Genomic DNA, 19,191 nt, shown 5'->3' with positions numbered 1-19,191 from the left:
AAGCAGAAGCAGTCTGCACCCGAATCTGCAACTTCTCAGAGCACCTCTTCTAAGCACTTTTGACAAGTTGGTTGAGGGCCTGACCAAGTATAACTTGCAACATCAGCTGCCGTCTACACACCTGTCATGCTCCTTCAGCAGTTCCTGGCCCTCTTTCACAGCAGTTAGGAGAATATCACCTCTGATAGATGGATCCTGGAGACTATTTCAAAGGGCTATGCCATTCATGTCTGTCTCCCTCCCTCCCTCATTTCAGCCCTCCTTCCCCATCCCTCTTCAGGGAAGATTGAGGGGAAATCTGATAGCAGCCTTCAACTACCGGAAGGGGGCTTCCAAAGAGGCTGGAAGTAGACTGTTCTCAGTGGTGGCAGATGACAGAACAAGGAGCGATAGTTTCAAGTTGCAGTGGGGGAGGTCTAGGTTGGATATGGCCAGAGTCAGTCACTGAGACCCATTGGAAACACCGCTGTCTGCTCCATCTCCTTCCTACCCCACCCTTTCCACAGGAAATCAGAACTCCATCACCTACTGTATTCCTTGCAAGACTCTCATACCCTCGTCTCCATCTGAGATACCCACTCTCCCCCCAGCTGTCAAACCCTTCCACCTCCTCTTCCAGGTGTGCAGGTTATTGAGGGAAGCGGCACAGGCCAGGCCACCACCACTTTGCCCAGCTCCCATTGGCCGGGAACGATGAACCACAGCTACTGAGAGCTGCAACTGGCCGTACCTGCGGACACTCAGGTAAACAAAGCATCTCACGGCCTGCCAAGGGCTTACCCTGAACAAGCCACGAACCAAGTTTTGGAACCCCTGCTTTAGAGTCTCCTGGATTTATTTAAAAGACTAGATGAAGTAGCCAACAGTGGTGGATTCCGGGGGGTTCATTGGCGTGTCAGTGAGCTCTGATGTGTAAGCGGGAAGTTGCCAATTTCCAGGGATTGTACTTAACAGGAAGGGCAGTCATTGGAATTCCAAGGCATTTCCTCCTGTGCAGATTTGTTCTTTCTATTATTTCTGTACGGGCAGGGCCGGTGAACATCTCAGATATCTGATTTCTTTCTACAGAATGTTTAGTTCAGCTTCAGTATTTCCATGATAACATAATACAGGCATCTCTGGCTTCAGTGGTAAAGAATTTAAGAGCAAAACTGGGCTTTCTGTCATCCCTTTATACTTCCGATAGGGCTTTTTGATCAGAAATAAATTAGTAAGGGAAGCGATTTTCCATGTTGTAGCTAAATGCACAAGGAGTGAAGGGGAATTAAGAGTAAGAGAGAGATCCATTTTCCTCAAACCCCTGTCTGCTGTAACTTACAGGGAATTTTTCCTTTATCTCTGATGCAGAGTTCAGTACAACTTCTAGTAGAAACAATCCCAAATAAGTCATTTAGTTATAACAAAGACCAATTTTATGCTGAGAGAGTGCTTTTGGTTTAGCCCTCCAGTGCCACCAGCTACATTCCTAGAAAGTTGCTGGCTTTTTTTTTTCTTTAAAAAAGAGAGATGAGCCAAAGCTGTGAGTTAATTGCCTAAAAATGTGGACACCTACGTATAAAAATGTTGGCCTGTTTTGTCCCTAGTGTCTGGAAAGGTCTGCCTAGACTCAGATTTTCTTTTGCATTTTGAGAAGAACTACAGCTCAAAGAGAAGTGGCGAGGATTAAAGACGCTGAGCTTGAAGGAAGAGTAATATCAGTTGATGCTTGTCAATAAGGTGACTGATATGTGTTGCTCTGTATTGGACCTGTGCCAAAAGACACCCTCGTTTGAGTAAATAAATCTGAGCATTCAGATCCAGTTTGGCCAAGAGGGATGCAGCCATTTGTTACAGCTCCGTGCTTTAGTAGGGGCTCCAGCTGCCTGTTGTCACTTAAGAATTTGCAGTGGAAAGAGGGAAGCCAGAGAGAGAAACGCCTACTCAAGTAATTTTCAGTGACTTTGGGGGGCGTGGGGGGTTTATTATTCAGGCTATAATTTTGTGTTTCCTGAAATAACTACTAAGTGCTCATCAGGCAGCAGCTGCCTTTTGTGTGAATCTCAAGCGCATTACACCCCCGGCGTGTCTTCTCTTACAATCAATCTGAGAGGTGTTGTGATCTTTTGTTCAACCTGAGCTAGAAAGGTCTAGCTGGCACAGAAAGTGGATGGGGTTCTGTGCCCCAGAGTATAAAACTCTCTCAGCTCTGTATGAGATTATGAAAGGGCAGGCCACTTCCTCAGGGGACAGTAGGCCTGGGAGCTGTGGTGCCATTGCAACAATTGTGTTTGATTTCAGCCCAAGGTTTTAAATCTGTTCCGCTGAAGACCTTTATTGATAGAGAATTTTACTTTTAAAGCCTGATTTGGTTCCTGCTGGGGGAGACCTTTAAATTAATAGAAGCCATGAGAGGCACATCCCAATTCTGCTTGGATCCCTGCTCCAAAAGGAAATGCCTGCAGTTCACCTGCCTGGTCTTGCCAAGAACTGAGCTCCATCAAGTTCCATGGAAGCCAATGGGAGTTAAGGGCATTCAGCACCTGACAGGATATTCTCACTAAGAAATCTACAAGTATTAATCTTCACTCTGATGCTGAAGGCCTTCAGTAGCTCTACTTCTGGAGGAGTTGCCTGTACCAGTAATCACTTCTAACATCTCTCTCTAAAGCAGTTAGCATAGAATGTCCACCTTTTGCACTATATCTGTGTGAGGTTCTGTTGGGGCACTGGTTGAGCAGCAGACCCATAGTACAAGTGAAACCCAGTTCTCAGAGCCATTTGTCAATTGCCCTACTTTTGTAACTACGTGTTGGCAGTTATTTCACATGTATCTGAAAAGGCAAACAGACCCAGAAGGTTCAAACTGACAAAAAGGTAGTTCTTGGAGTCTGCCTAATCTTGACTGGCCTAACTCTCATGATGTAGCTTCTCCTGTGCTCAATAGTCTGCACTGGCTCCCAGTTCCTTTTTGGGTATGAGGTCAAAGGGTTGGTTGTGATCTATAAAGACCCAAATAGTTGAGTTCCTGGTTGTCCTCTCTTGGTGCGTCAGGTGGTGACTGCTACATCTGGTGACGGTAATCTCAAGTGCTTCAGCTAACTGCATAGAACAGGAGGTGATGGGGTGCTTTTGCACCAGCACAAACTTTGGAATTTACTTTCTCCTCAATCTAATGCAGCCAGAGTTCTGGCCTTTGGGACATGCTGCAAAACTTGCCTGTTAGGGTTCTGTGGAAGCATTGAGTTAAGGAGTTGGTACGGGTGAGCTGTGGGTAGGGGAAGAGTTATTAGTCATGACGTCTAGAGGAGTTGGCAGGACTTTGCTGTTGATACTGGCCCAATATGGAGCTGTGGAGGAATGTCTGTTTAGTGAAATTGTTCACCAAGAGCATGTGACAGCAGCTTTCTACAAATCAAAGCAAGTCAATAGTCAGTAAATTCCTTGGCCACAGGCAGCTCAATCTCAATTCCTATAAAAACACCATTGAGATTTACATATAGTTTCCAGCTATAAGTAAGTCCAACTCAAACACCCTGCTGTGGCACTGCTCAAGCAACGAGTTCCCTGTCGTGGGTGTCGTTTCAGCGAGAGGCTGAAGGAAGGAAGTGAACTGGTTGGACACCATGGAGACCAGCTGCAGTTTTCTCAAGGTTTCATAACTGGAATAAGCAATTCCAACACTGCATGTTACTATGGATACTGTAAATTCATGGTCATGCAGAGCTTCTCTGTCGAAGTCTGGATCTTTAATTGCAGTCACTTTAACAACAAGACAAGGGGCTTAGTTTTGATCTTGACTTTAGATGCCAACTCTGTGAAACCAGAATCAGAGCTGAGGTAGGCTGACTTACACCAGCTGAGGATCTGGCTCATCATTTGTAAAGTGCTTTTGGATCCTCTGGAATAAATTATTGTATTATAAGATTATCACCACTCAGTTTACTATCACATGCTGCTTTGAATTCAGACAGTAAAGAAAAAAATTGGGCATGCTTCATACTTTTGTCACACCAGCTGCAGATTCTTTCTTCCTTGCAGTGCCTCATGTCTCCCACTTCCTTCCCAGTCTGCACGTTCTACCTGTGTGTTTTACCAAACACAAGCGAGTAAGTCAGCCTGAACGTCGTGTATTTGACATAGTAACATGATCTGCTAATGTTCAACTTCTGTGCACCTTGGGTGCACTTTCCAATAGGCATCAAGCTTTCTGGTTTAAGGTTTGACCTATTTGCCTATGTAGATGGTAACCTCTTCAAGATGGCACTGTAATTTTTGTTGTGTTTGTACATTGCTTAGCAAAATGTGCCTTGATCACAGCTCAATGGTCATAGGTGCTACTACCTTACTGTAAGCGAGACTCGCCGGGGCTCGACCCTCCCAGATGAGGAGGGGAGCCACACCGGCCTTGATTTGTCGTCTGCAGGTCTCGGGACTGTCGCCCACCGTGCGGGTAGTCGGTCCCTATGGATAGGACTGGGCAGTGGTACAGTCAACGGGGGCCCGGCCCTGGATTCGGGCGGGCACCAACACACAGTTAATTAGGAGCTCAGGCCGCCTGCTGCAAGGCTGAGCAACAATATACAGTCAGTTCGGGGCTCAGACCCTCTGCTGCAGGGCTGAGTAACAATACACAGTTATCCCAGCTCTGGCCCTTTGGTTCAGGGTGGGCTGGCAGGAGTGCGGGTCGTTCGGGCCCTTTGGGACAGGGCAGAGCAGTGGCAAAGTCAGAGGGGGCCTGGCCCTTGGTGCGGGCGGGGCACCAGTTACACAGTTATAGAGGCTCAGATCCTCTTGCGTCAGGGTTAGGCAAACACACAGTAGGCCTAATGGCCTCCCCAGGCCAGGGGGAGGGGGATTCTGCCACCCGGCTACGGGTGGCAGGGGGAACGCAGGCCCACCCACTCCACTGCGCTCCAGCCCGGGGCCCTAGTAGCGGTGATCAGCGCTGCAGGTGGTCAGTGGGGATCCTGACCGCAACACACTGCCATGGGTATCGGGAGGTCTGCAGCCTGACTCGGGTCGGCTGCTCCCGGGCTACTTCCAGTATCCCCCTCCGAGCCTGCCTGGGTCGTGGGATCAGCTTCAGGGACGTCCCACCACATCGGCTCCTCCTGGCCAGGGCTGGGCGGCAGGTCCGGCAGCTCTTCTGGGAAGTCCGGCCAGGCCTGTTCCGGGGGGTCCTCAGGGCCGCAACAAGGGCGGGGCAGCTCCGGCCACTCCTCGTCGTAGCGGGCGCAGGGCAGCTCCGGCAGCTCCTCGTCATAGCGGGGAGGTTCTGGCCGGTCCGGACACCGGCCTGTGGCCTCAGCAGCTTCCCAGTCAGGAGCTCCCGCGGACAGGTCTGCTCCCGACGGTGGCTGGGCTCCAACTGAGGGCTGAGGGCCGGCTTTTATTCTTCCGGGTCGCCGCTTGACCATCTGGGGGGCGGGACTTCCACTTAGAGGCCCCGCCCCTATGGATGATTGACGGAGCTCGACCCTCCCGGATGAGGAGGGGAGCCACACCGCCTCGTTACACTTACAAATTAACAACAGTCTTGAGCGTAGCTGATTGCCAATAACAGAATTAATCAGACTAGATCTCAATTTCAGCATTGTTGAGTACAGCGTGTATATTTGTAAAAGCAGCAAAGAGTCCTGTGGCACCTTATAGACTAACAGACGTTTTGGAAATCCTGAACGCCCCATCATCTCGGGCATTGGCACTCTCACTGAAGGACTGTCTGGATATGTGGACTCTCTACTCAGACCCTATGCTACCAGCACTCCCAGCTATCTCCGTGACACCACTGATAAAAATAAACGTCTGTTAGTCTATAAGGTGCCACAGGACTCTTTGCTGCTTTTACAGATCCAGACTAACACGGCTACCCCTCTGATACGTGTATATTTAATTCTCGCAGGCAGGCAACTTGGGAGTTGGGGCAGTTTTAAGCACTGCAGCTGTTGCTCATTCTGCAGCTTCCATGCAGCTATGACATCTGCAAAGCCCTTGTTTAAGTGACAACATGTGGACATTTGCTCTGAAACGGACAACAAAGTTTTGTTAGCAATGATGGTTGTGATCTCAGTGGAAGGGATGTGCTATGACAGGGGTGGGCAAACTTTTTGACCCAAGGGCCACATCTGAGTATACCAGTTGTATGGCGGGCAATGAATGCTCACAAAATTGGGGGTTGGAGTGTGGGAGGGGGTGAGGGATCCTGCTGAGGGGGTGGGGGTGGGCTCTGGGGTGGGGTGCAGGATGAGGGGTTGGGGGTGCAGGAAGGTACTCCGGGCTGGAACCTAGGGGTTTGGAGGGCAGGAGGGGAATGGGGGGTTGGGGCACAGTCTCCAGGTGGCACTTACCTCAAGCAGCTCCCAGAAGCAGCAGCATGTCCCCCGTCTGGCTCCTACGTGGGGGTGCGGCCAGGCATGCTGCATGCTGCCCCATTCACAGGTGCCACCCCTGCAGCTCCCGTTGGCTGTGGTTCCCAGCCAATGGGAGCTGCAGAGGCAGTACTTGGGGCAGGGACAACACGCAGAGCCCCCTGGCTTCCCCTGCGTGTAGGAGCCAGATGGGGGACATGCCACTGGTTCCAGGAGCCACGCGGAGCCACAGCACGCGCGCAGTGGGGCAAGCCACTGACCCTGCTCCCCAGCTGGAGCACCAGAGCAAGGAAAGCCCTGGACCCTACTCCCCAGCAGGAGCTCAAGGGCCAGATTACAACATCTGGAGGGCCGGATGCAGCCCCCGGGCCGCAGTTTGCCCACCCCTGTGCTATCAGGAACCTTCTGTCCAAATAACATGTAAGGCTTTAGCTCAGCCTTTAAGGGAAGGCATGCTTATTTAGAAGCTGGCCTTCTCTATTGCACGTTTGTGTACACTGTAGGAAAATCATTAGAAATATTTAAGTAATTCTGTTGCCTTTTAGGTCCACTTTCATCCACACTGGGCTGATATGATTTAAAAGATTCCTGTTTTTGCTCTGAACAAACTAATGTCTGAAGCTTCAATTCAGTTTTCTGCCGCTTCTCCGTAACTGGGATGGAGATGCCCCGCCCCTGAGGTGTGGCTCAAGCCTTCTCCGTCTTGCTTGCTGCTAGTAGTGGCTTCGCCCCTGATCTTGGGTTGTGTTTTGTGATGCCTGTTGACTTCTCCCTGTGCCTGCACACAAGGCGTGTTTTTTCTCTTGGGAAAGTGACTAATGCTACTAACTGGCAAGGAGGATAGAATCCAGAACGTGCAAAACAATGAAGTACACAGCACAAACACCTGCAAAAGAGGTGACACACCCCAACATAATATAACAAAGGGGGAGTCTTTATTGGGAGCAGGAAAATAGGATCTGGGGAGGGAAAGGATTACAGATAACTTATACATTTATAAACATCAACCATTTTCCACCTCCCAGCACTTAACTCTTCCCAACCCCCAGCTCCTTCCCTGGGAAATGACATACTGGAGATGAAGGCTGCAGCGCTGTGAACATTGGCCACCTTAAGTCTTCTTACAGTATCTTCATCCCTGGATGGAGCAGGGTCCTCTCCTGGCTCCCTAGTCTGCAGTCCTGTGGAGGTCTCAGCTGGTCCTCAGTAGCTAGTGCTGGTTGGATCTTTGCTACTCTGGACGCTCGTCTGTGCTGTGCTGGAACTGCCGGACATGTGCACAGGATCCCATAGCAGTGCAAAGACTCCCTTTGACAGAGTAAATCGAAGACTCCCTGAGCTGTTCTGCTTCTTTCTGAGCTCCCAAACTCAAAGCTCAAAACCAGCCTCTGTCTCCAAGTCACGCCATCTACTGTCACTGCCTCATCACTGGCCCAGCAAACTCTTGTTCATCTCACCCCATGCAGAAGCCTCTCTGTTGGCCTCAGCAGGAGTTTCTAGTCTATTCTGTACCTGCCACTGACTCAGACATCATTTCCCAGCATGCACTGAGGGCTCTGGTAGCCATTATTGCTGTAGTGCCTTGGGTAGGACCCCTTTGAAGCTCAGTCCACAGTTGGCCAACTCCAGTTGGGGGATTACACTATTCAATGTTGCCAGTTCCTCACTAGTTCTTCTAGTGTGCACAAGGGCTATAGTTGAAATTTACACTGTGGACTAATTATTATCATTGCACTTTTTGAAAATATTTCATGGGGGTCAAGGTTGGGATTTCTGAGAAAGTTGAAGGGCTTAGTACTGAAAATGTAACTCTTACATCTACTGAGAAATAGCTTGTGGTTTATGGTGAGGTCAGCAAGCTGCATATATTCATTCTCACTTGTGGCCTGCCTGCTACCAGATGAATGACAGTTTGGCTTCCAAGCAGCTTGTCCAGAAGCATTTATGAGGACTAATATCTGCATATGCCGTAAAGCACCTGGAAAAGAGGTGAAATCCTGGCCCCGTTAAAGTCAAAGGGAGTTTTTCCATTTACTTGAGTGGGGCCTGGTTTTCACCCAAGGTCTTTGCCCTTTGGAGTGTTCAAGGAAAGGGTTTAGCCAGCTTTTCTGGGATTGCACTGGGTACAAAGAAAAAGGAGGATTTGACCTGCAACATGCAAAAGCAAACAGTTATATTGATATGCTTGGTTGCTTGGCTGAAAGTTTTGAGGCACATCACTCACGTATATAATGAGCTTGTGGTTAAGGAGACCAAGATCCAGGAGATAAGGGTTCATTTGCTAGCTCTGACAAAGTGTGTGTGTGTGTGCGTGCGCACACTCCCTAGGCAAGTCACATAATCTTTTTATGCCTCAGATTCCCATCTGTAAATTGGGAATAACACTGCCCTACCTTGCAGAATGTTGTGAGGATAAATTCACTAAGTTATCTGAGCATGTCACACAGACTTTGTGATGGATAAATACCTAGGTACCCTCTTTTTCTCCTCTCCCCCCCCCCCCAAATTCAGATGTTGCTGCTTGTCCCAGTTATTATGGAGGAGTTTCTGCAATTCCATTCTGAAAGTAGGGATGTTTCTCTAAATATCTAATTACCTATGACTGTTCATTAATACTGGCAGGTGTCCCCAGTATTTCTCTTTCCTATTAGAATGTCAACACTCGTCTCAGCTCAGGTGAGAGAGAACCACTTGTCTTTTACCTTGCAGTCTGTGTAGTCTCAATGTCCCATTCCTATGGCAACACTGTAATATTTCTCCTCCTTTTTATGCTTTCTCTTGAAAGAAAACATAAATGAACGTTCAGTGAACCAATTCTAGGAGTATAAGGAGAGATTTCTAGTGTCAAGTATCAGAGGGGTAACCGTGTTAGTCTGGATCTGTAAAAGCAGCAAAGAATCCTGTGGTACCTTATAGACTAACAGATGTTTAGGAGCATGAGCTTTTGTGGGTGAATACCCACTTCGTCAGATGCATTTCTAGTGTGTGATTCTGATGGGAGTTCAAGGAATTCAGCTTCTTACAAAACCTGGATCTGAATTTGTGTAACCTGAATTTATTCCCACATTTGCAGAAGTACTACAGGCTCAAGTTGTTCTTTATGGTGTATGTTATATGAGGGGAAAAAAATCCCCATTTGGAAAATCGCACCTCGGCATTTAGCAGTGACTGTAATTGGGAATGAAATATCCAAACTTGTGTTCTACTTCTCAACAGGAGGGGCGGCTCCAGGCAGCAGCGCAGCAAGCACGTGCCTGGGGCGGGGGACAGCCTGCTGGTCACCATGAGGGCGGCAGTCAGGCAGCCTTCGGCAGCATGCCTGTGGGAGGTCTGCCAGTCCCACAGCTTCGGTGGTAATTCTGCGGCGGGTACACCAAAGGAATGGGACCGGCAAACCTCCCACAGGTTTGCTGCCGAACAGGGCTGGCTTTAGGAAGTGCGGGGCCCAATTCAAACACTTTGGGCGGGGCCCTGGCAGGGATGACTTAAAAAGAAAAAAGTGTAAAAAAATAAAAGCCTTCCATTTCTTCCATGTATTATTTACTTTCCATAACTATATAAATAATAAAATTGTATATTATGCACATTGCATCATATATGCTGTTGATTTGGTTATTAATGACTGCCGTTTCACATGTGTGGGTCCCTGCCACTCCCTGGGGGTGTGCACATGTGTGGGTCCCCGCTGCTTCCTGCCCCCCTCATTGAAGCAGGTGTGCAGGTTACTGGCCTGGGAACTGCAGGGCAGCAGTGGACATGGGGCTGGTTCGAGGCAGGGCAGGGCCTGATTGGAGGTAGGGTCTGGCTGCAGGCAGGGCAAGGGGTGCGGGGCTGGCTGGAGACAGGGGAGTGTGGGGCGGGTTGGCTTCAGGCAGGGCCACAGGGGTGTGTGGCAGGGGTTGGCTGGAGACAGGGCAGGGGGGTTGGTAGGGGCTGGCTGTGGGCAGGGGGTGCAGAGCTGGCAGCAGGGGCGGAGCTGGTGCGGGCAGGGCAGGGGGTGCAGCAGAGGCAGCTGGAGCCCCAGCCCTTTAAAAAGCCCCCAAACCCCCCGCTATCCCAGGGCTCTGGGGGCTATTTAAAGGGCCCGGGGCTCCCCTGCTTCTACCCTGCACCGGACCTTTTAAATAGCCGTAGGAGCCCTGGGGAATGCATGGGGACGGCGGGGCTCTGCCGGCTATTTAAAGGACCGGGGTGGCAGAGGCAGCTGGAGCCCTGGCCCTTTAAATAGCCCCCTGCTACCCTAGGGCTCTGGGGGCTATTTAAAGGGCCTGAAGCTCCAGCCGGGGCCGCGGGGCTTGTCGCACTCCAGCCAGAGCTCCAGCTGAGAGAGCGGGGCCGCGGGGCTTGTCGCGCTCTCGCCAGCGCTTTGGTCAGGGGAGCGGGGCCATGGAAGACCCTGGAGCAGACCACAGCCAGGGTAAGTAAAAAAAATTTAAAAGGTGCCTAAAATGCTGGGCCCTCTTAGGCACGGGGCCTGATTCCCAGGAATCAGGCGAATCGGCCTAAAGCCGGCCCTGCTGCCGAAAGCCACCTGACTGCCGTGCTTGGAGCGGCAAAATACATAGAGCCGCCCGTGCTCAACAGTTTAGACTCTTCTCTGATCATCACACAGTAATGAGAACTGGATTCTGGAAAGCACTGATACATGTTCCCTCATGTTTTGTTTTTTATTTTGACAAAAACCCACATATGTCACAGCACAGCGAATCTTTTTGGTTGCATTGTCCTTATGCTTTCTAGGCATGTCATTGCTGCTACACTTTGAGTACAACTCTGAGGTCGCTCTCCTACATTCTAGAACACATGGAGCACAAGGAGCAGGGAAATGTGCTGCTGAAAAATTAGACAAAATGTATCTCTAGCTGGGAGAGGTAGAGGGTGAGTGACTGGGAGAGAGTAGGCTCTAGTGCTTGTAGCAGAGGAAGAAGAGCAGGGACTCCCAAGTCTCATTCTATTCTGTGCATCTTATTCATGGTTCAAAAGCCATCCAACAGAAGCTGCACTGAACTTGTCTCGAATGGAAGTCACTGTTGGCATTTCATAGGAACCAGAGGCTTTCTGTCCCATATCCTGTATTGGACTGCTGAGCACGTTGTACTTTCTGACATGCCAGTCATTTGCGCACACTTTCCTGTTGTGGAATCAGCAAAGGATTCTGGGGCTGCCTCTTATTCATTGGTCGCCATGCAAAATATTTCCTCCTGCTCACATCAAATATGCAGTGAGGGTCAATCCCTGTGGTCCGAGCTCCATGTTAACTCCCTCAGCTAAATCTCCAACAGAAGGCATTGGGAGTTTTTTGCATATGTAAGGACGGAATGAAAAGTGAGTTAAGGTCTCTGGGATTTGGCCCTGAGTAACTAAAAGGCAAGTATCAAAGGGGTAGCCATGTTAGTCTGGATCTGTAAAAGCAGCAAAGAATCCTGTGGCACCTTATAGACTAACAGACGTTTTGGAGCATGAGCTTTCGTGGGTGAATACCCACTTCCTCAGATGCATGTAGTGGAAATTGCCAGGGGCAGCTGTATATATGCTAGCAAGCAAGCTAGAGATAACGAGATCAGTTCAATCAGGGAGGATGAGGCCCTGTGCTAGCAGTTGAGGTGTGAAAACCAAGAGAGGAGAAACTGGTTCTGTAGTTGGCAAGCCATTCACAGTCTTTGTTCAATCCTGAGCTGATGGTGTCAAATTTGCAGATGAACTGAAGCTCAGCAGTTTCTCTTTGAAGTCTGGTCCTGAAGTTTTTTTGCTGCAGGATGGCCACCTTAAGGTCTGCTATAGTGTGGCCAGGGAGGTTGAAGTGCTCTCCTACAGGTTTTTGTATATTGCCATTCCTAATGTCTGATTTGTGTCTGTTTATCCTTTTCCGTAGAGACTGTCCAGTTTGGCCGATGTACATAGCAGAGGGGCATTGCTGGCATGTGATGGCATATATTACATTGGTGGATGTGCAGGTGAATGAACCAGTGATGGTGTGGCTGATCTGGTTAGGTCCTGAGATGGTGTCACTGGTGTAGATATGTGGGTAGAGCTGGCATCGAGGTTTGTTGCATGGATTGGTTCCTGAGCTAGAGTTATTATGGTGCGGTGTGCAGTTACTGGTGAGAATATGTTTCAGGTTGGCAGGTTGTCTGTGGGCAAGGACTGGCCTGCCACCCAAGGCCTGTGAAAGTGTGGGATCATTGTCCAGGATGGGTTGTAGATCCTTGATGATGCTTTGGAGGGGTTTTAGCTGGGGGCTGTATGTGATGGCCAGTGGAGTCCTGTTGGTTTCTTTCTTGGGTTTGTCTTGCAGTAGGAGGCTTCTGGGTACACATCTGGCTCTGTTGATCTGTTTCCTTATTTCCTCGTGCGGGTAGTGTAGTTTTGAGAATACTTGGTGGAGATTTTGTAGGTGTTGGTCTCTGTCTGAGGGGTTAGAGCAGATGCGGTTGTACTGCAGTGCGTGGCTGTAGACAATGGATCGTGTGATGTGTCCAGGATGGAAGCTTGAGGCATGAAGGTAGGCACAGCGGTCGGTAGGTTTTCGATATAGGGTAGTGTTAATGTGACCATCACTTATTTGCACCGTGGTGTCAAGAAAGTGGACCTCCCGTTAGATTGGTCCAGGCTGAGGTTGATGGTGGGGTGGAAGCTGTTGAAGTCGTGGTGGAATTTTTCCAGAGTCTCCTTCCCATGGGTCCAGATGATGAAGATGTCATCAATGTAGCGTAGGTAGAGAAGGGTCATGAGTGGACGAGAGCTGAGGAAGCGTTGTTCCTGGTCGGCCATAAAGGTATTGGCATATTGTGGGGCCATGCGGGTGCCCATAGCAGTGCCACTAGTTGTGTGTAAGTATAAAGGCACAGAGCTCAGCAGCCAGTTGTGCTGTGAGTCGGAGAATACTTCCAGGACAACACTGAACAGTGCACTGATACAAAGGTGCCCTCCCACCAACAGCACAAGAAGAAGAACTCCACATGGACTCCTCCTGAGGGTCGAAATGACAGTGTGGACCTATACATTAAATGCTTCCGCCGGCGTGCACAGGCAGAAATTGTGGAACAACAACATCGCTTGCCTCACAACTTAAGTCGTGCAGAACGCAATGCCATCCACAGCCTCAGAAACCACCCTGACATTATCATCAAAGAGGCTGATAAAGGAGGTGCCACTGTCATCATGAACAGGTCTGACTACCAAAAGGAGGCCGCCAGACAACTCTCCAACACCAAATTCTACAGGCCACTTCCCTCAGATCCCACTGAGGAATACACTAAGAAACGACAGCATCTACTCAGGACACTCCCTACACTACCAGAAGAAATCAACCTACCCCTAGAGCCCCGACCAGGGTTATTCTATCTACTACCCAAGATCCACAAACCCGGAAATCCTGGACGCCCCATCATCTCGGGCATTGGCACTCTCACTGAAGGACTGTCTGGATATGTGGACTCTCTATTCAGACCCTATGCCACCAGCACTCCCAGCTATCTCCGTGACACCACTGATTTCCTGAGGAAACTACAATGCATTGGTCACCTCCCAGAAAACACCATCCTAGCCACCATGGATGTAGAGGCTCTCTACACAAACATCCCACACACAGATGGAATACAAGCTGTCAGGAACACTATCCCTGATGATGCCACAGCACAACTGGCTGCTGAGCTCTGTGCCTTTATACTTACACACAACTATTTCAAATTTGATGACAATATATATCTCCAGATCAGTGGTACTGCTATGGGCACCCGCATGGCCCCACAATATGCCAATATCTTTATGGCCGACCTGGAACAACGCTTCCTCAGCTCTCGTCCACTCACGCCCCTTCTCTACCTACGCTACATTGATGACATCTTCATCATCTGGACCTATGGGAAGGAGACTCTGGAAAAATTCCACCACGACTTCAACAGCTTCCACCCCACCATCAACCTCAGCCTGGACCAATCTACACGGGAGGTCCACGGTGCAAATAAGTGATGGTCACATTAACACTACCCTATATCGAAAACCTACCGACCGCTATGCCTACCTTCATGCCTCCAGTTTCCATCCCGGACACATCACACGATCCATTGTCTACAGCCAAGCACTGAGGTACAACCGCATCTGCTCTAACCCCTCAGACTGAGACCAACACCTACAAAATCTCCACCAAGCGTTCTCAAAACTACACTACCCGCACGAGGAAATAAGGAAACAGATCAACAGAGCCAGACGTGTACCCAGAAGCCTCCTACTGCAAGACAAACCCAAGAAAGAAACCAACAGAACTCCACTGGCCATCACATACAGCCCCCATCTAAAACCCCTCCAACGCATCATCAAGGATCTACAACCCATCCTGGACAATGATCCCACACTTTCACAGGCCTTGGGTGGCAGGCCAGTCCTTGCCCACAGACAACCTGCCAACCTGAAACATATTCTCACCAGTAACTGCACACCGCACCATAATAACTCTAGCTCAGGAACCAATCCATGCAACAAACCTCGATGCCAACTCTACCCACATATCTACACCAGCGACACCATCTCAGGACCTAACCAGATCAGCCACACCATCACTGGTTCATTCACCTGCACATCCACCAATGTAATATATGCCATCACATGCCAGCAATGCCCCTCTGCTATGTACATCGGCCAAACTGGACAGTCTCTACGGAAAAGGATAAATGGACACAAATCAGACATTAGGAATGGCAATATACAAAAACCTGTAGGAGAGCACTTCAACCTCCCTGGCCACACTATAGCAGACCTTAAGGTGGCCATCCTGCAGCAAAAAAACTTCAGGACCAGACTTCAAAGAGAAACTGCTGAGCTTCAGTTCATCTGCAAATTTGACACCATCAGCTCAGGATTGAACAAAGACTGTGAATGGCTTGCCAACTACAGAACCAGTTTCTCCTCTCTTGGTTTTCACACCTCAACTGCTAGAACAGGGCCTCATCCTCCCTGATTGAACTGATCTCGTTATCTCTAGCTTGCTTGCTAGCATATATACAGCTGCCCCTGGCAACTTCCACTACATGCATCTGAGGAAGTGGGTATTCACCCACGAAAGCTCATGCTCCAAAACGTCTGTTAGTCTATAAGGTGCCACAGGATTAAAAGGCAAGGGCTTTAATGGCATATTCCAGCTGAGTGGTGACCAGTGCAAAAATCTCTCCTTCCCAGTGGAGAGCTCTGGGGAAGCCTGTACCCTAGGGAAGTACAGTATCTAATTGGTGTCTGCCACCTGGGGAATGCAGCAGCTGTTCCACCCGGTCATATGAGCTCTCGTCTACTGCCAGACAACCCTGCTAGAACTAGCACTAGCTAGAAGTGGGCTTGCCAAAATCTGTGTAGTCTCTAGAAAGCTGCTGGTTCTTTCCTCATGGCATGTGCTGCCTTGTGTTGTGGTAGCAATGCTCCTATGTGCATACACACAGAGTTAAAAGCAAAACATAAATACTCTTCCTGGAAGGTTGCAACATAACACTCAGATTATTTCTTAGAATTCAGAAGCAAACACAACTATAACCAAATACAGAGAGATACATAGCAGGTTGCTACCGAAGAGTAGCAAGCCCTGACCTACATTGTGCCAGATTGGCTCTTTTGCTGACAGAGTGCTGAGGCCCATTCCCTCAGAGCCCCCTAGCCTGCAAGAAGGACCAGGAAATGCTTTAGAATTGAAGGGATAGCCTTCCTGACAGTGAACTTGAATCCTGTATTGCTACCCTGGAATCTCCTGTGCAAGCTATTCTAAACTTTATAGTGAGAGAGAACAAGCCTGCTAAGTGCCTTTTCATATGTCAGCTGAACCAGGATTTGAACTCTAACCTGCTGCATCATCCATCACACCCTATTATGGGTGTTGCCTGGCATTTAGCAGGCAAGGCCCAAACTATAACTGTCTCTTGGATGTATGTAATATGACACACTCAAGGAACTGATGGCTCAGGATTCCTAATAGATTACGGTCACTGGGTCAAGTGCAACAAGAGTTGATAGTGACTGAAGAATCATTTGTAACTTAGCAGCTGTTTTGACCTTGTGTGCAGATGATTTCATTGTCTCAAGCTAGTTGCTAGTGGAGAGGGAGCTGTGGGTGGGAGCTTTGTGTGACAGCCTCTGTAGAAAGGGAATAAGCTGTGGAAACGTGGCCACCTTCCCACCCATAGCAGTGGTCCATCTAGGTCAAGGTTGAGACGTGCTGGTATGTGCGGGAAAAGGGGAAGAGTTTGCATTGCCACTGCGCTCTGCCAGTCCTGTTGCTAAAAGGACTTTGTCCTTCAGCGCTGTCCAGCCAGCACTAAAACCCTAATAAGAGCCCAGATTGTGAATGGCTTCTTGGAAACCAATGGGGATTAACAAGCGTCCGCCCTCACGCTTCCCACAGTCCCCGAGGGCAACTGTTTGCAATAGCAGTTCCTATGGCGTACAGCAACTGCTCACCCCTGCTCCCTTTCCAGCAGCCTGGAGAAGAGCAGGAAAGATGCAAGGTCATGGTCCACCTTCTCCTTCAACCAGTTTAGAGTGAGGTTAATGGAAGGAATCCCAGCTGTCACTCCTCATGGAAACTGGTATCCAGGTAGCCGTCTTGTTGTTGCTAATGCGCGGTATGAGTCAGCCTCTCTTTCTCCTTCAGGTCTGACCCACTGGAAACATGGCTACAAGTGCTGTTCCAAGTGAAAACTTGCCCACATACAAACTGGTAGTGGTTGGGGATGGTGGCGTGGGGAAGAGCGCTCTCACCATTCAGTTCTTCCAGAAGATTTTTGTGCCAGACTATGACCCAACCATTGAAGATTCCTACCTGAAACACACGGAAATAGATGGCCAGTGGGCAATTCTTGATGGTGAGTAACCTACTTTCACTTAGATCTGTCCATTCTGACAGTACCCAAGCACATCTGTGTACTGAACTTTTCAATATCTTGTTGGGTTTACAAGCATCTTCTACTCCAATTTAGGCTGTTTGTAATTATACCGCAAACCACCTTGTGAGCTATTTGTACATGCTAGGCAACTGGCTTCTTGTAAAGCTACAGTACTCTGCTGTATCATTTCATGCAGGTTCATAAAAACCTATGCATTACCAGGGAAGTTTATATGGGGGGATGCACTATGTTTAATGGCCCTATTTATGTGCCGCATCAGTTCTTGTACAAATCATTTTGCAAATAGTAAATTCTCTTCATTGTGATGCCCTGGTGGGCAATCTTTCCCTTTCTGTGGCCCCCGTAATTCCTGATCACCTGTTATAATCAGTGTGTGGAAAAACCTCTTGCCTCAGGTATGTGAGTGTGAAACTTGCCCTGGCAAGTGAGGGACCTGGAATATGAACATAGACTGATATACACCTGAGCCATCTGAAGGCATCCACATTAAGCAGAATTATAGTGCCCGTTGTTAAGCTGTCATTGCTACTAAATATCATTTGGGGTTAAATTGAGTCTCTGGGGTGATGTCCTGCCTAAGTGGTGTATGCTGTAATAATGGATATCTGAGTGAGGACTAAAATTAAAATATCCACTGCAGAAGATTTTATCCTCCAGCAATTAAAGAACTGTGGTACCAATTGCATCCCATCGTGTGCAGGAATTGGTTCTGTGATGGGTTACATTTAAGTCCACCTTTTAATGTACCAGTCAGATGCCTGTCTGCTGTGTGGTGGTGCTTGTAACTGAGGACAGATCACTTGTGCGTCCGTTCTTGTTCATACAAGAAGAATAGACTGAACTGGCTAAAATTGCAACATACCCTTTTTTTTTTTTTTTTTTTTTTTTTTTTTTTTTAAAGGAAAACAAGTTGCTCAGAAGCTCTAAGGGAAATTGTTCCGTGTCAGAATCAAACTCTTGAGATGGTTTTATTTACAATGTACTATATCCAATATTAATACATATGTATACTTGTACTTGGATGATATAAACTGTGTGCTTCACTATGGTTTCTGCGATAAGTTAAGGAAATTCACTCTCTTTCCCCCTTCCCTCAGCATTTCAACGCAATCACTAAAAAGCAACAAAATCAGCCTGAAAATGGTATTGATCAATAGCAATGCAGAAAAGTCTGAAGTATTCAATAAATATTTCTGTATGTATTGTGGGGAGGGGGAGATGATGTAGTCATTTCATATTGTGAAGATAATGTTCTTTCCAGTCCACTAATATCTCAGGATGATATTAAACAGCAGCTACTAAAGACAGACATTCTTAAATCAGCAGGTCCAGATAATTTGCATCCAAGAGTTTGAAAAGAGCTGGCTGAAGAGCTCATTGGACAGTTAATGGTGGTTTTTTTTTTTCAATAAGTCTTGGGGCGCTAGGGAAGTTCCACATGACTGGAAGAAAGCTAGTGCTGTGCCAATTTTTAAAAAGGGTCAAACGGGCTGACCCAGATAATTTATAGGCCTGTCAGTCCAACATTGGTCCCAGGCAAGATAATGGAGTGGCTGATATGGAACTCGATTAATGAAGAATTAAAGGAAGGTAATATCATTAATGCTAGTCACATGGTTCTGGAAAATAGATCCTGTCAAACTAACTTGATTTTTTTTAATGAGATTACAAGTTGCATTGATAAAGATAATAGTATTGCTGTAATATACTTCTATAAGGTGTTTGACTTGGTATTGCATGACATTTTGATTTTTCAAAAAACTAGAGCAATATAAAACTAACATGGCACACATGAAATGGATTAAAAGTTGGCTAGTAGATCTCAAAATGTAACTGGGAAATCAACATACCTGCTCAGTGATACTGATGGGATCCCACAGGGACTAACTCTTGGCCCTATACTATTTTGACATATTTATCAGTGACCTGGAAGAGAACATAAAATCATCACTGATCACATT

The 19,191-nt window shown here is 48.2% G+C and overlaps 1 protein-coding gene across 1 annotated transcript in view; it reads left to right on the top strand.

Annotated features, from left to right (window-relative positions):
• The window catches only part of MRAS (muscle RAS oncogene homolog), a 62,534-nt gene that overhangs the window by 14,940 nt on the left and 28,403 nt on the right, over positions 1–19,191 (top strand). The window contains exon 2 of the mRNA XM_050917186.1: positions 16,978–17,188. Coding sequence (XP_050773143.1) covers positions 16,996–17,188 — 193 coding nt within the window. The 5' untranslated portion in view covers positions 16,978–16,995. The remainder of the gene's footprint in view (positions 1–16,977; positions 17,189–19,191) is intronic.

This window comes from Gopherus flavomarginatus, chromosome 10, assembly GCF_025201925.1.
Source record: "Gopherus flavomarginatus isolate rGopFla2 chromosome 10, rGopFla2.mat.asm, whole genome shotgun sequence".
In the NCBI taxonomy this organism is placed as follows: Eukaryota; Metazoa; Chordata; order Testudines; family Testudinidae; genus Gopherus; species Gopherus flavomarginatus.
Note: the sequence above shows the minus strand (reverse complement) of the source record. Positions and strands in the feature narration are given on the sequence as shown.